Source organism: Kogia breviceps, chromosome 4 (assembly GCF_026419965.1).
Source record: "Kogia breviceps isolate mKogBre1 chromosome 4, mKogBre1 haplotype 1, whole genome shotgun sequence".
Taxonomy (NCBI): domain Eukaryota; kingdom Metazoa; phylum Chordata; class Mammalia; order Artiodactyla; family Physeteridae; genus Kogia; species Kogia breviceps.
This window is the reverse complement of record NC_081313.1, coordinates 101,349,061-101,366,945: the sequence shown is the minus strand read 5'-3', so window position 1 is coordinate 101,366,945 and position 17,885 is coordinate 101,349,061. Positions and strand designations below refer to the sequence as shown.

The following is a 17,885-nucleotide window of genomic DNA, read 5'->3' as shown; positions in this document are numbered from 1 at the left end:
TATATGTACACTAAATATACATTATTTGCTCGCATGTGGATGAAATATCTCGGGAAGTATACATGTAAGCCAAGAACAGTGGTTGTCTCTGGAAGGGGAACTGGGAATCTAGGAGACAGGATGGGAGAAGACTTTTCTTTTTATATATCCTTTCATATGTTTTTATTAAAATTTTGACTGTGGAAATATATTCCATCCTCTTTCCAATGTGCATTTCTGAGGTGCTGAGACCAGAAAGTTCCAACTCCTTCCCAGACTCCCTTGAAGCTGGGGATCAAGAATAAGGTTCTTCCAATTGCATGTGCTTTCATGAGCTGTAAAAGATGGAAGCGGGTGAATACCATCTTCCTGCTGCTTTAGGCTGCAGTTGCTGACAAGCAAAGTCATGGGCGTTGAGAGGCAACTGTGGTGTAGGTGGTGACAGCTGAACACTTTGTTCTAGTGCCCAGTCACCAGCTTCCTCGGTGCTACCATGAGGTAGTTATGGTGGTAAGTTACCTCCTGATCCTACGTGCTGATCCCTGGATCGAAGCTACATGTACTGTTTTTGACTTCAATACCTTCAGTAGCAGCCTCCCAGCTCCCTGAATTCCTGCTAAAGGCAGAGGCTGTAGCTCCCCTGGCAGGCGGGTATCGGAAATTGCTGGAGCATTCTGGAAGTGACCCACCAGGAGTTCATTCCCCTCATCCTTCCAAAAGATTCTGTAAGCACTGCTTCTTATTATTCCATTCTGCTTAAAATACCTATTGTGGTGTCTATTTCCTGCAATGGAATTGAAATGGAATATTAAACATTTAAATAAAAATTAGAAATGAAAGTCATCACTAAAAAAAAAAATCAATTCTCAAAAAAGAGTAGTAGTGCCACCAAAGTTCTTGAGTAGGGTGCCACCAAAGATTCTTGGGCTTTATTTTTTTTAAAAAAACACTTACTATCTTGGTAAATCAACTACTTAATGAGTACCTATTGGCTTAATAGATGAGGTAATTTAACAGTTACCTTGTCAGATTGGAAATAAATGTCTATATGAATATGTGAGGTGTGTGTGTGTGTGTGTGTGTGTGTGTGTGTGTGTGTGTATAAAGAGACAAGACACAATTTGTGTTTCCAATAAAATCCTGGCAGTAGAAGACATATCCAAACACTTCTTGTTCTTAGTTTTTATTTAACTCAAAATAGCTAATAACAAAAACATTTAAAAAATATCTCCAACACTTGACTATTCAGTAATTTTTGGTTGATGACACTTGATTATTTAGTTCTTGCTTATTTCCAGCATGTAGTAACACATCTATCATAAATAAATCTCTAAGAGTCTGCAGTAAGCTTTAAACCTGTATATTTAGATCCTAATCAAAAACCATGATATAATTATTAGTTTTCTATCTAAATATTTTTCTCCCACACAGAAGCTTATTAACTAATAATCATAAATAGGCTAGCTATTACCTGGTTTTCAAAGAAATGTCCAAATATGGCACATATATACAGGCTGCATATATGTTTTTATCCTTTACTACTAAAAATCTGAATGTAACATGTACAGTGGAGTTATATCATAAACACATTTAATTCAGTACATGAGATCAGTGAAAAGGAAATGATAAGGAATAAGGAAAATAACAATCAATCTGGCAATTATACCACCTATTCAACGAATGGATGCCCTCGAGTAAACCAAGATGAGTGTTGTCAATCTGGTGTTCCCTCAGGCACTGTAAGTTCATATCTGTCTCTTAGAGGGCAAGCATCTTGCAAGGCTAAGTATCATTCTAGTGTTTAAAGTTATGTGTTTTTTCTACAAAATAGCCCCTAAACACCAACAACTTCAATTGGTCTTCAACGGAAGAAACAGTTACCTCTTCCAACACTGGAGGAAAAACTGGCTGTCGTGGATGGAGATTTCCAATATGGCACCATTCTAAAGGGCTTTCAAGGATAATCTTGAGACCCCATTTAATCTTATGTGCCGACATTAGAAGCTAACCCCTGGATATGATGCAGATCCACTGTAAATTAAAATGCCCTAAATTGTCAGTATAATTTCATTTTCAGTTTAATTCCTTCCTCACATTTAGCAGTGTGTTTCTGTGATGCTCTCCTGGTGCCAGCACTTCAGAATGTTATCCATCACTGGCTGAGAAAAATCTCATGATGAAAAGATTAGTGTGTCATAAAATCTGAACAAAAAAGCTACCAAAGTTGATCAGTCTCACTATGATTTGGGATAAGATTTTCAATTAGCAAGTGGTGTGACTGAAGCAGAGAGTAACTGTTTTGCTACACTCGGAGCTCCCAAAGATCTTCTTTAGCTTTCTTTTCCTGGGTTTCTAAATTGGCAGCTACATTCTACTTCTTAAACACTTGGCCTTAACCTCAGCACCGCCCTGGTTCAGTTTCTATTTTTAAAAGCACCATTCTAATGGAAATGTCCCTGCTCTGAATTAAGCTGCGGCTGTGAATTTTACCACTAGCGAGAGCCATTATGTCATAGAGTTTAGGTTAATTTGGTAGGTATCGATTTCCTTGACTACGACTTCGAAACTTGCTTCAGCTTCTTCTAGCCATGGAGGATTTCTACCTGGGCTGTAGATGAGGGTAAAATATCCCATGGAGAACTCCTTCAATAACCACATTTGGAAAATCTGAAAAACAAAAGTAAAACTGCTTTTCTTATGTACATCAATAAAACATACGTGCATCTCATAGAACGAAACAAGGTAAGGCCTAGGCATAACTCAGGGATCTGCATCAACATACAGTTTGCCCTTGTTTCGGATGTGCCATCAGTCATGCTGCTTCGTCCTCTAGCCACTTGAGTGTACCACCAGGCACTGCAGGAATGCACAGCCAGATTTGTAGCTTATTGATTTAAGGGATGTTCTAATGGTTAATGCTGCTAGGCCCCAGCTCTTTATCTGAATGTTTTCTCCCAAGGAAGATGGATTACACTGGCGATTCAATTTCTAACAAAATCTCAATATACTTGAAGGAATTCCAAGATTTCTACTGGGAATACTTTGCTGCAGTTTTTCCATTGTGGTTTACAGTAGTGTTTAGTGCAAGTTGTCTTGAGTATGCTTGTTCTATTATACTAGCTTCTAGAGAGCAGGAGGACAGGGGCCTGCCTTCCTAAAGTAAAAGGGCAGATTCCTGACAAAAGCCACACTTGTCAAACTTGAAAAATCAGCTACATTTTTATAGGAAATGCAAAGGAAATTCAGAGGTGTATGTTATGTTGTATCTCAGTTTAGTTATCACAGCAGGTAAAATATATGAACAGATAACGTGAACAGGAGAACCAATCTATCACACGGTTCAGAATTTTCATTTATAAACTTCAGTATGAACATAATTATATCTAGGATTTAAATAAATATAGTTATTGTATAAGGAAATTAAGTGGCCCAATACTTTGAGCTTCCAAATAATATGTTCACTGATTAATTCAACCTCTACAGAGTACCTACTACATAAAACCACTTACAAGGGGATTGGACCTCATCAGGCTCTTGGAGGAGAGGGCTCAGGAGAGGGAGCTGACCAGGTGGAAAGTCTGTGGCAGGCGGGAGCCTGAGGCTAGCGTAGCAAGAGGAGTGGCTGTAAGGGCAGGGGGGCAATTCAAGCCTGGTAAGAATGAACAGGAATTCTGGCTTTATCTGAAAAGCAATGAGAAGCTACTGAGGGATTTCAAGCAGAGTGAGACAGCAATGAGTTGTTCTGAAAAGATGACTGTGGCTGCCATTCAGAGAGCGACTGGAGCAAGTTCAGGGTGGCGATGGTACTAGTGAGGGATTTCATAACAGTACCTACTACTTAACAGGCTGTTGTAAAAATTGATGAATGAAACAAAGTGCTTGGACCTGAACTTGGCACATGGTAAGTACCAGCTATTATCACATACCAAGCACTGCCTAATTACTGGGAATATAAGTAAGTAACAGTGCCTGCCAAGGAACTTACAGAACTTACGTGCTAGTCAGGGAAACAAGTGAATGAACAAACAAAATGTGTTTTTAAAATATCTCCAATATGCAATTACTTTTGGTTGATGACACTCACTTGATTTCTTAATGTTTGCTTTTACCCAACATGAAGTCACATAATTTTTAATAAAACATATCTTTAAAAGTTTGCAGTGGACTTATACCTACATACTTAGATCCCAATCAAAAGCAATGACTCAGCTAAGTTAATTTTAATTCTAAATGCATTTCTCACTCGCAGACGTGTATTGATACCAATAGCCATAAATGAAGCTGTTGATTAATTTTCAATAAAATCCCCAAATTAGACATATTACATGCATCAGCATATATGCATTTATCCTTTACCACTCAAAATATAAGAGTCTGCTTAAGGTTAGTGAAATTATATCATAAGCTTATTTAAACATTTTGATTCAAATCAGTAAGTTCAGCAAAAAGGACAAAAAGGAAAATAACATTAAATACTTTGGGTAATTCTACAGCACTCGAATAGGTCAAGCAGTGGTTTAAAGGCAAGGAGAAAAAATAAAGCAGGGCACGGGGCCAGAGGGTGATAGGGGACGGCAAGGTGAATAAGGACCTTTGTGCACAGATGCTATTTGACTGAAGTGGGGTAGCAGCCAGCTGTGAGGGTGTCTGGATGAAGAGCAATCCCACAGAGGGAAAAGAGCATGCCCAGGCCCTGTGCTCACCATCCAGCAAGCGCTAAGCATATGCTAGATGCCGGAGATTTAGAGGGTGAAGGTGACAGAAAGAGAGAGAGAAGGCAACACAATTTGTGATCATTGTTCTAAAGGAAGCAAATAGGGCACTCTGATAAAAGTGAATGGAATAGAGATATTTTATAATGAGGTCCACCAACTAGTAACTGATGAGATAATCAGAGGTCTTTTTTTTTTTTTTCTCATCTGTTACAGTTTACTCCACTCTAAGCTGGATTTTGGCTTCATTACATGTATCATTTGATACAATGTCCATCACTGCTTAAATTACTCAGAAAACTGCCCTTGCCTTTGCTCCCCTTTGAGAGGTGTTGAGAAGGAATGTGATTTGGGAAAGGTTTTTTTGTTATTTTTGTTGGTTTTCATTTATTTTTATAAACATTTATTGTGAAGCTTAAAAAAAAAAAGTAAGGGGGTGGAGGGGCTCTTGGAGGCTACTTGAAAGGAGAGCCAGCAAAGGCTCCCTGAAGCTGCACCTGAAAGAGGAGAGGCCCAACCATGTGAAGATAAGAGGGTTCGAGGAGGAGGAAACAGCAAGTGCCCCGCGGGGAAAGAGTTCAGCGCATCTGAGGCCCAGAAAGAACTGCAGTGTGGCTGGACCAGAGTGTGTGAGGGGGACCCGGCAGACACGTGGGCCAGGGCCAGCCCACTGGGGGGCCTTGTCAACTACGGTGAGTGTCTGGGGATCACAGAGAGGGTGGGATGGAAAAATAGTATTGTGACTCAGCTGTATACTCAAGGCCATCAAGGCCACAGCAAGGAGACTGTTCCAAAGAAAGTAAAATGAGAAGAGCAGAGGGTCTAGGACAGCCTTCAGGAGAGCTGCCAGAGCCTGGAAGAAAAGCAGAAAGGTGGGAAAGCCAAGGGGAGATGGTGTTTGAAGGAGGGGAAAGTGGTCACCAGTGGCTAAAGTTAATGAGAGGTCAAGGAGGAGGACTGAGAAAAGTCTACGGAGTTTAGCCACACTGTAGTCGCTGGGTATCTGAGCCAAAGTTATTTTGAATTCCCCAGAAAACTCAAAATGAAGGCCAAAAAGCATATGCTAAGAGAATAATGTTTTATTTTTAGCATTTTATAAGAGGATAGTGTTTAACTGTCAGAATTTTAAAGACAGACACTCCTCTGATTTTTATGGGTGTCAGTGTATCTGTGAAGGTACTTCCAGATTCTATACCTGGAACAGAAACCTCAACATTTTGTTAAGAGGCCTTATAACATGAACATGTGATGCAAGTACAATTTATCTTTAAATTAAATGCTAAAGAGTTGCAATAATGTATCACTAGTATAATACTTTTAAGACAATAGGAATCTGATTTATGACATGGGCTCAGCCAAAGTTCCACAAAAGGAACTGGCTGGCTCTCTCACACCTCGTACTGTCCTTTACATCAAATTCATGATTGACATTTACTCTCAAGGAGGGATCCCCTTTCTGTGCAAGCTGTTTGACTACATCAATATTCTACCAATGATCCATACTTCTTATTTTTTCTAACTGCAGACAGACGCCCCTGAGGCTCTTTCCCAGAAAGTTCCTCCCGTTCTTCATGGTCAAGCCAAGTGCATAGCACATGCTGCTTAAGAAGCTGGATGAATTGGATTTAAGGATCATAAAATATCTTGCCCTCTTCCAGAAAGCATCCTGGCTACTCCAGTCCACAGTGATCGTTCTACTCTCTACACTTTTATAGGAATTTCAGTCAAATGCTTAAAATATCTGAGCAGAAACAATACCTGGAGAAAGTACTTGTGGAACCATTTATAAAAGCTAGTAAGAGTGCTTCATAAAACACTGCCCCATACAGAGACAAGTCATCAGAAAGAGAAAAACAAGTATCATATATTAATGCACGTATGTGGAACCTAGAAAAATGGTGCAGATGAACCAGTTTGCAGGGCAGAAGTTGAGATACAGATGCAGAGAACAAACCTATGGACACCAAGGAGGGAAAGTAGTGGGGGGTGGAGGTGGTGGTGGTGTGATGAACTGGGAGATTGGGATTGACATGTATACACTGATGTGTATAAAATGCATGACTAATAAGAACCTGCTAGGAAGTTCATTTGGTTGAGAAAAAAAACCCCACTGCCCATTTAATCTAGACTAGGTTACATCATGAATATTTGTTAAATGTAATATCTTGTTAACATAATACCAAGTAACATACCAGGCATATTTGTTACACATGGGAAGCAAATGTTAAAGAAAGGGGACTATTCCTCACTGAAGGGATTTTATAGAGAAAATACTACAAGACCATATTCGTGCGTGGTTGTATAGAAAAGGCAGCTTTCTTCTAGAATGGTCCCTCAACAGAGCGGGGCTGTGTCCTAGTCAGCCTTCTTTAAACTGATAGCTAAGTGGGTGATCTGAGCACACAAGAATCCGTGCCACAGAGAACAGTCCCCTCTCTCTTGCTGGTGAAAAGGTTTTATTGTCAGAATGTAGGAATGGTGTCCACAGATAATTTATCTATTGCTATTTAGCTGCTATGCTATTTAGTTACCCTCAGAAACAAAGGCTGAAAATTCACTATATGCAAAGAGCAAAGAAGGAGAGATTAGGCAAAAAGGGATCCACCCACCAGACCTGTGAGACTGGGCAAATCAGGGACCTCCCTGAGCCCCAGTTTGCTCAGGAGCGAATGATGATACATGCCCTGCCTATTTCATAAGGTTGTTAAGGAAGTTAAATGAGCTAATGTCTGAGAATATACTCATGAAGAGCTGCACATCAGAACACTTTGAGAGGGACTCTGAATAATTTAAATTTCTTGACACAAAGAAAGGACTCGGGCTAAAATACCAAATTACATTTACGCTTAAATTAATTCATTATACTTAACGATACAACTTTAAAAAATGTGTATCTGACTGTCAAAGATGCTGTAATCTAAATGGAAATGGAGATACGCATGCAATGTATATGCACAGCTTTTGGAAAGAAGCATTTTAAAAAAGGACCAGAACCTTGGATTCAAACCCTAGATAAAAACCAGCAGAAGCCAAAATAACACCACCCCCAAAATTAAGGACAATAAATACCTTTCCCTCTTATTACTCTAATTCAAAACAGCCTGGCAAGAGAGAAAGAAAAATTACATTTCCTCCTGAAAGGCCTGCCCCAATTAAAATTCTGAATGTCTCTTACACCAAGAGCACTGGTTTATTGGCAGATTATTAAGCCCTGGCCAATGTCACTCTGTTAGACCTGTATTAAAAACGTGGTTTATGTGGTGCAGGGTCAGATCAGTAAAGAGCTGTTAGCAGATGACAGGTTTGATTACCGCTGGCTGCAGGCAAGACGTATGGATCCCTGAGGAACAGCAGCACCGGCTGGTGGGACAGTTTGCTGGAAAGGTCAAGAACAGGCATGTCAGCATCAGGGGACGATGGTAAACAGAAAACACTACAAACTAGCTTTGAGGGGATCAAACTGCTGTGCGGGGACATCTCAAGGTTTATGTATCTAACGGTGCGGGTGAATAATAGCAAGCAGAGCTGTAGGAACAAACCAGCAGTGCGCTCATCTTCCAAACATGTCTTTGTGGAATTTGAAGCAGATATACAATCTATACCATAAATCACTGCTGCAAAGTGATTTTTTAAAAAAATCTTGTAGTACGATTATTGATGAAATGTATTCTTATTACTTGTATGAAATAATGTAGGACCTTTATTCCTCTAGCCTTAAATAGAATGGTTACTTCTGTAACTTCCCATCAAATATTTATTATCTTAAAATCAATTTTCTAGCAAAGGTTTTCAAGAAAATCTTGACTTGAAACAATTACATGATGGTAATTAAATGTTTAACAAACCCTTAGTCCTATTCTTGGTTTGTATAACTGCTGACTGAGTGGTGTTTGTTCTTACCTTGACTCTTCAGATTCTGTCTCATCAAAAGATCTAAATGTTTTTTAAAAAAAGAAAAGAAGACCATAAAAGTTGGGTCAGTATTTATGTCAACAAAGGAAGAAATAGCCAGTATTCTTAGAGCTCTGATTTGGGAGACATTTTGAAAAGAGACTTAGGTATTTTCACAGAGTCACAGCATGGCTGATGCCTCATTCTAAGGAACCCTAAGGCTGCAATATTCTTGAATTTCAATTTTCCTGGAGATCACTCAGAAATCCTATGGTTTTGCTTTTGGACTTATATAATGGAGAAAAGATTTCACTCACTTCATTCCCACTATCTCTTCTTAAAAAATACACAACTACATATGAAGCTCAACCTCCCAGCAAATGCACCAAGTTGGAACAGGAAGCCCTGAGCATGCACATGACTTGGTGAGTGCGGTGTACGATTCTTGTTCTGAGGTGACTGAAAAGTGGCCCTGAGTAAACACTGCTGGTGAGGGAGCTGTGACAGGTGTTAGCCTCTCATCCAGCGGATGGCTGGGTTTTAACACAACTTTGGGTGTGGTTAGCTTGAACATCTTGTAGTTAGTGTGAGTCATTCAGGCAGGTCTGGAGGCAGCAAGAAAATGGATAGAACCCTCTCCCCAACTTGGATCTGCAGAGAGTTTGTGATGACGTGTTCTCTGTAGATAGATTTAACATGTAAGAGATGGTGCCGACTGCCTTTGGAGGCCAGATCAACACAGGTGCCCAGAGCTGGGCGACTGGCTTGTTTCAGAGTTAATTCTTCAGAAGAACTTTTCCCAGTTGCTGCTGATATCAGATGTCTGGTTTCTTGGTAGAGAGGGATTAGGATCTGCAGTCCCCCATTTAGAAGTTCCTGAGGGAGAGGCAGCAGGAAAGAGCTTACGCCAAAGGCCTGGGCTCTGACAGCTACAAGGCAAGAGATCTTAGGAAAGGCACTTTATTCCTGTGTCTCAGTTTTCTCAACTCTAAAATGAAGCAAGTTGGATAAAATCACTTCTAAGATCATTTACAGCTTTAAAATTATATGAATAGGGCTTCCCTGGTGGCGCAGTGGTTGAGAGTCCGCCTGCCGATGCAGGGTACACGGGTTCATGCCCCAGTCCGGGAAGATCCCGCATGCCACGGAGCGGCTGGGCCCGTGAGCCATGGCCGCTGAGCTGAGCTTGTGCGTCCGGAGCCTGTGCTCCACAACGGGAGAGGCCACAACAGTGAGAGCCCAGCGTACCGAAAAAAAAAAAAAAAAAAAAAAAAAAAAAATATATATATATATATATATATATATATATATATATATATATATGGATAAATGTGCCAAGGGGATATAGACTTTGCACAAGTATTCACAAATAAACAGTCTCTAAATAAGCTATCTAGATTATAATTCCCATCATGTAACACCATTCCATATAAAAGTATAATGTAAAAGGTCAATTCTTCAAGTTTAAACCTGAATTAATGAGTGTTGGTCACTTGGCCACAAGACTCAGGAGCAATTCCTTTGACTACAAGCAGGGGGTGAGCAAGTGCTGTCCCAAGCCAAAAAAAATGGGTGTGGCCAGGTTGGCCCTCAGCACCACGTGTGTTATTTGTTAGGCCAACAAGTGATTGAAAAGTAACTTAAGATACATGTCCAATAGGTAAACAACTCTTACCCACAGCTCTCTGCCTTTGGTAGAGAGGGCAAATGTCGCACATTTAGGAAATCAAGAAACAGTTTGGGAAGTTCTTCATTTTCTAGAATGACAGCCTGTGAAAGTAGAAAACAATTAGAAAGTGAAGTTTGCTAGGCAATCAATCAATCAAATAAACTATTTTGAAAAGTCATAACCATCCATCAAAGTTCTTAACAGCATTATTACCCAAGAGCAAAATTACCCATTTCACCCACCAAGAATTTAGGCCAACACACATGTTATTCAGTGTCAGCAAATGCTCCATTTTATCTATTATTTCACCCAAGCAGCATTTACGGAGCATCTACTATATATACTTCAGATGCTGACAGGGGGCAAGACAGCCAGGCACCAGGTAGACACAGTTCCTGCCTTCATGGAGATACTAATCCAGAATGAGTATTTTAAAAACCTGGGAACATCAATAATACTGCTAAGATAGTTACATCAAGTTTTCCTTATTTAGTGATAAAGTGATCCAAAATTGTGTGTGTGTGTGTGTGTGTGTCTATCTACAAGAAACCACTACTGTTCAGGAAATACTATACATGGCTTTTTTAATTGGAAGATTTAGTCAAGATCCTTCAGCTAACACCTGTTTCAGCAATAGGATCAACTGACATTTATTGCTATTTGGACAGCTCCACTTAAAGGGTCAGTAACAGTTTTACCACTAAGTGTAAATCAGTGTATATGCTGAAAACAAAAAAAAATCTATAGAGTTCTTCCATTTAGGGAGCTCTGCTAAACAGCTGCCATAATGGCATAACCATGTCAGTTCTCAGATATCCAAATTATGCAATTTCAAGGAGAAACCTAATAGAGAACTGTAAGAATGCATTTTCATATATATTTGTTTTTGAAAGAGTCTGTCAGAGAAATGATTGCACATTTGCTCCCCCCACCTTTTTTTTTTTTACAGACCATGGGAAAAGCATCAGACATTGTACAATAATCTCTAAAATTAATGTAACTATTCTTAAGGTTCATGTTTTTAATTTACCATGGCTCTTTTTCCCCCCAGTAAGTACATATTGTTTAAAAAACAATGAGAATTGATGGACATATACACACTACCAAATGTAAAACAGATAGCTAGTGGGAAGTAGCCACATAGCACAGGGAGATCAGCTCAGTGCTTTGTGACCACCTAGAGGGGTGGGTTAGGGAGGGTGGGAGGGAGGGAGATGCAAGAGGGAAGAGATATGGGAATATGTGTGCATGTATAACTGATTCACTTTGTTATAAAGCAGAAACTAATATACCATTGTAAAGCAATTATACTCCAATAAAAATGCTAAAAAAAACCAATGAGAATTGATGCTGAAATGTCATTCACACAGCTGATCAGGAACAGCTATGCAAGGTGATACAAAAGATACATAATACATGAAAAAGGTCAAATTGTGTGTTTCTTGTATACACATAATTCTATATAATGTGTTGTTTTTAGCCATAATTTACATCTGGAGCTGCCCCATTTCTCACCATGTTTTGGAATTCTGTTACCCAGTTCAGGACATATAAATGGAATAAGCTACTACAGAGATCACCAGTGCTAGCACACTGACCTCTGTACTATGTTAGTGCTCAACCGTCTTGCTGCTCAGTCCCTGGAGAGGGGTAATCTGGAGATCCAGCCTTGTCTGGGGCTCTTACTATTCTTTACATGGCCATTGTACCCACTGAAGTTTAAGAAATAGAAAAGAGGAAATTAAAGATATTTGGGGGTAATACTTTATTCATTAAACAAATATTTATGGAGCACCTATTATGTTAGGCACTGGGATATGGCAGTGAATGCTACAGGTCAACAGAATGTGGGCTGGTGGAGAAAATTACTGATAAACAAGTAAACACACACGTAAGTTAAACTTGCCTTAGAATACAGTGACACAGAATTTGCACTCTCTAAATGCCTGCGCATCCATCCCTCCACCTTTCTAAAATGTTTACTTTTTTCTTGATTATAAAGTAGAAAAATGAAAAATTCATAAAATGGAGAGGATAAAAAACCCCTCCCCTATCCAGGGGCATTCTTCCATTACTATTTCTGTTTCTTTCCTTCAATTCATTTGGCTTTCATCTAAATTTCTATCTATTCACTAATATTTTTGGGGTGCCCAGGTCATTATTTCAGTGCCCAAAATCAAAGGTTCTAGGAATCATGATACATATGAAGTTCCAAGGAATTTTTTTTGCCATAATACAAGCTGCAGTGATTATCAGCTTGTACTTGTAGATATCTATTTAAGAGGATAATACCTATTTGAATAATAAAGCTTAACGTTGTAACAAATACAGAGCTGTTCACCCTGGCAATAGTTTTAATTATGTGAACAAGTGGTAGCTTTTAGATTAAAAAAACAGGGGAGGGGGTAACCATTATTATCTCCACCCCCATCTTTTAAAATAAATTAAATCAATAACAAGTGTGGGACACTTTTAATGACCTGAACTACTTAATTTCCAGGATCTTTAGACATGTCATCCATCACTGCAGTATGGAGGAAGACATCTCTTGAGTGTTCCGGGGGGTTACTTTCATTTTATTAATGCAAGATTTAGGGAATTTTAACAAGGTGAATTGTTTATTTGCCTTGACAGATTGGCTTACAATGCACTGACTACATCTACAGCGTGATCATTAATGACAAAAGACAGGCAAAAAGCTGTTTACACTGCAACACCAGGACGGGAATTAATCCTGCTCAGCCTCCCCAGAGTACTCCAAATAGATGATCATGTTGTTTTAGGTCAGATATACTAGAAAAAAAGAATATCGAAAACTTCAAAAATTTGTGAGCATTTTTGTTAAATGTTCACTGAATATTCTCAAATAATATTTTCTATAAAACACTGACCAACGTGGATTTCAGGATTTACAGTTGTAAGAAAGCAGCACTGGCAGGGGTGAGGGTGTTAGTCAAGCTTTCGGTTATGCAGAGGGAATATCTCCTAAACTGTGCTAAGAAGGCTTGTAAGAAAATAATTGATACTTAAGCCCAGAGACAGAGTATAATGGGGTAGAATTTACCTAGTTTAATACATATGTATAAGTGAAATGACTGTCATTAGTTAGTACAGAGATGCAACAGAGAAAATGTATTAGGTCAACCAAATCTTTTGGTTCAGAAACACATGACCACATTCCATGAGTGACCCATCGGTGAAGTGGGGCCTCACAACTGTTTCATTTAAATCCTCTTCAGTTTCTTGAAAAGCTTCCGCTCAAGAAGAACCACTCCTTGATGCTGCACCCTGGGCCATCCAACATGCTTGGGACCCTAGTCTGGTCTAAATCACTGGACCTATTCACTAGATAAGCTTTTGATTAAAAAAAATATATATATATATAAACAACATTTTAAATATCAAATAATATTTCCCTGTTGTTTTAGCTTGCTTATCTTTTTTTTTTTTGCGGTACGCGGGCCTCTCACTGCTGTGGCCTCTCCCGTTGCGGAGCACAGGCTCCGGATGCGCAGGCTCAGCGGCCATGGCTCACGGGCCCAGCCGCTCCGCAGCATGTGGGATCTTCCCAGACGGGGGCACAAACCCGTGTGCCCTGCATCGGCAGGTGGACTCTTAACCACTGCGCCATCAGGGAAGCCCTAGCTTGCTTATCTTTAGTTTTGATTTATCTTCAATGGTAAATTGAATGGTCATTTTCATTCTTTACAGAGGCAAGTGGTGTAGTGGGAATATGTAGCTTTAGAGCAAGACCTGGGTTTGAGTATCTCCTCTGTCTACCTTAAAGGTCATTGTGAGGATTAGGTGATGTCTCCAAGAGTCTCTGGCATGCAATTAGCATTCGATAAATGTTAATTCTGTTTCCTTTGAATTTTTTTGTTGTATCAATTCTCAACCATCTATTTTATTGGTTTTGGAGGTTTGGATTATTGTCTATCTAACAAACAGAGCTTCTTAGTCCTCTAGGATTCATGGATCCCTTTGAAAATGATGAAAGCTGAGAATCTTGCTTGCTGAAAAATACACACACGTATATAATTGTGCTGCCAGTGGTAGGGGGTCCAATAGGCCCCTGACAGCCCAGCCAAAGATGCCTGCTTGTAGCTCTGATGTGGCAGCAACGCTGCTGGGCACACTTTTCATTTGGCCTGGAGCCTGAAGCACTGCTGGGCCTGTGCTGGATGCCAGCTCCCCAAAGGACACGCTAGCCTTCTTGTTTCAGTTTTCTGCCTCTTTGTCAATTAGAACCCCGCTGGAGTGTGTGCTGCCTCGCTATTAGAATTCATGAGTGCTTTCAGCTTTAGGCTGTGGTTGAAAATATTTGTCTGGCCGTGTCTGGTGAAGGATTTTTTTCTTAAAGTCCAAAATCTACTGCTGTACCAGATTTAGAAAGCAGTTCATATTTATGGCTTCTACGTCTACTAAATATAACTCTAGAATTCAATAAGCTGTGGTGCTGAAGGTTCCCAAAGTTAGCAAAAAAGGAGGGAAAGTAAGATTTAAACTCTATTTCTACAGAGTACAGCTGATGAAGCACTAGTACCCCACACCTGTTATGAGATGGGCATTTTGAACCACTGGGCAGTGATAGGTCCCAGGCCTGGTACATTCTAACTGATTAATTAATTATTCTTATGGTAGAGTCCTGACACTGCATGCAAGTTGGAATGCATGGCTGGGTAGCTAATTTACACAGTAAAACATCAGAATTCAAAATGAGCATAACAAGTTGAAGAAAAAGTTGGAAATAATCCCATTAAATCTTACAGGTTAAAGTACTGAGTCAAATACTGTAAGAGGCAGAATTAATTAATCTCCAGATGCAAGTTGGAGAGTAGATCACAAGTGCTGTTGGTCACAAGTGGTAGGTGAGCAAGAAAGTCCTGCTTCCACAAAGGTGTAAAATGAGCTGAGCAATCCTCTCACTCCACTGAAAGCAATATTATTTAATCCCCAAGGAAAGGGAAATAAGAATAAACTCAGGAAGAGCTAGAGGCAAGCAATGAAAATGACTGAAAGATTAAAATAGTGTCCATATGAAGAGGTCACTCAACAGTGGGTCCCAAGCACGGAATGAGGTGGTGGAGGACCAAGGAGATAATGTGGTCTTTAAGTTAACTAACCATTCTGTTAAGTAGGGTGGCAGTTTCCAAAGCTGCTGGAACAAGAAGAAACTACTGTCCAAACCAGCAGAGAAGGAATCTATCTCTAGCTGAAGCCTGTGCCATAAAACTAGGAAAAGTGGCACATGCATGGGAAGAGTAGGAATCATAAGAGCTTCTAAATATCTGGGTTCTGAACATCTTTTAGTTGCTCTTTCATACACATGCAGACTGGAGATGCTACAGAATTAACAGAAAATCACAGTAATTTCCAGCCAATTTACCACTTAGGAAGTACATAGGCTAAAAATCAGGTTGTTATTAAGATGCACAAAGGAAATGGGGCTAAATCAAAGAACTGTAACAAGTGTGTGATATATTATGTAATAGACTTTGCTAAGACTATATCCAACTCTGATAAATATTAAAATGGGCAATTGAGTGTACCTTGTAAGAAGAAAAAAAAATTATTATTCTTTACGACCACGTTACTCAGTTACAGAAGAATAAAAATAACTTTCCTTATTATAGACCAGAAATACCACTCTAAAGAAAGAATGGAAAAAAAATCTCTATGAAAATATTTACCAAAAAATTGCCTAAAGGGAGCAGAAAAACAAAAGCATTGGTAGCAGCATCCTCCTCCAGCTCAATGTTTACTCCAGGAGAAATGTCTCTTTTATTGAAAAGGTGCAATTATCATCATGTAACAGAAATCACAAAATCCCGATTTTTCTACATTATCAGCTTTATAAAATCATGTTCCCAAAGGATACCATTGATTAGTTGCACATGTTCTTTCTGTGACATCCCAAATACTTAATTGTCAGTTATCTTTTCTTCTTCAGTAAGTAAAATGTAGTCACAAAATTACAGAGGGACCTGTTCTGCCTTAACCTTCGCTAGATGCCATCATTCAGTGGAAAACACTGGTAAAATATCACAGGATAACGCCATCCGACAAGGGAGACATATAAACACTGTAATGATTTCCCATGAGTTTCCATTTTAGAAAATTGTCACTAAGGCGAGCATAAACGGTGACATATCTCCACCGAGGACACGGTGAAATCGAACGCTGGCATTCTAGTTAGGTCCAAACCTACCCAGCAGCCAATTATAACAGGAACGGAACATCTTGCTGAAAACTTGGACAAGACCACTTTGCTAACCTTCCAAGATCACTGCACAAAGCTGAGCTGTTTTCACTGATTTGATCCTTTTACTCTCTTTTCAAAACATTAAAAAAAAAAAAAACCCACCACATTTCTTCCCATTGTCTATCAAGGTTTTTTAACAACTGCAAGAAACCTCTCAGTCACAAAAGCCAGGGTATTGAACTAAGTCTGGAGGTTTCCAAGAGTCCTGAAAGTTCTTTTCCTATTCCACCTTGTTTGGTTTGAAATGCCCAATGGTTGAGGTGACAAAGTTCATGACAGTTTTTCCTCTCTTCACCAGGAAAGATGCTTCACACCACACCTGCTTCAGAGGTGCAGCTAAGAACAGGGAGGGAGAAAAATCAATACCTCCTCACGGCAGTAAGTGGGCTGCCGTGTCCCTGTCCTCTGGGAACAAAACCTACCAGCTCACAGAGGCTTTGCCGTCCTCAGTCCTCCACTTACCCCTCCCCAGTACTTGCTCACAATTTCACAAAATGAACCACAGTAAGGTTACCAAAGGAACACTTTTTTAAAAAGTCAGCCGGTAAATGGATCTAACAAAGGCTCATGACCACCTAAAAAATAAAAATCAGATGTGCTTTGGAAGAACCCAGTGTACCACACATCCTTCTTTGTGTGTGCCACCTTGCCCAAGACACGTCTCCTCTGTGTCTGGTGAAAACTGCACAATTCATAGATTCAAATAGACATCTGCTATCGTTTCACAGGGCTTTATAGACTATCTTGCAAGAAATCTGAGGACTTGCACTAAAAGCTGAAGGCTGCTGACAAGGGCCCATTTAAAACGGTAAAGAATCTGTGCAAAGAAACAAAGTCATTTGGCTTCAGAGAGATTTGACAGAAGAAATCTAATTTTTGATAATATGGCTAAAAAGATAAAACTAACTATGGAACAATAGCAACTGGAAAACCAATCATCTTTTGAACTATTTTAATACCAAAATTTATGTCCTCTGTGTTTCTGCAATATCTATTCATAAAAAAGATATTTGCTTACCAGGTACTAAGTACAACCACTGGCACAATGGGTAACCAAACAAACATTGTCTTGTCCTCCCAGGATTTACAATCTTGTGGGGGAGATGGATGGTTTTCAAATAATCACAGTGATGAATGTGAGATTACAAACTGAAATAAGTACCTTAAAGGGAAGTAAATCCCTTCTTTAAGCAACAGTAAAAAAAAGCACCCTATTAACCTGTGAAGTACTAACAAAGCTTCCCTGGGAAAGTGACCCTTGGGCTGGGAGTTGAATGAGCTAATAGGATAAAGGGAGTGGGGTATTTCAGATGCAAAGCACAGCACACTGTTCAAAACACAATGTGTTCAAAGACTTGTGGAAGGTGGAAGC

The 17,885-nt window shown here is 39.6% G+C and overlaps 1 protein-coding gene across 3 annotated transcripts in view; it reads right to left on the bottom strand.

Moving 5' to 3' along the window:
- Window positions 1-1,146: 1,146 nt before the first annotated feature.
- The window catches only part of SNX24 (sorting nexin 24), a 160,811-nt gene continuing 144,072 nt past the window's right edge, over window positions 1,147-17,885 (bottom strand). For all 3 annotated transcript variants that reach the window (XM_059060163.2, XM_067031484.1, XM_067031483.1), the window contains 4 exons: window positions 10,258-10,352; window positions 8,592-8,624; window positions 8,003-8,067; window positions 1,147-2,646 (listed from right to left, as the gene is read on the bottom strand). In XM_059060163.2, the coding sequence (XP_058916146.1) occupies window positions 2,579-2,646; window positions 8,003-8,067; window positions 8,592-8,624; window positions 10,258-10,352 (261 nt within the window). In that variant the 3' untranslated portion in view covers window positions 1,147-2,578. The remainder of the gene's footprint in view (window positions 2,647-8,002; window positions 8,068-8,591; window positions 8,625-10,257; window positions 10,353-17,885) is intronic.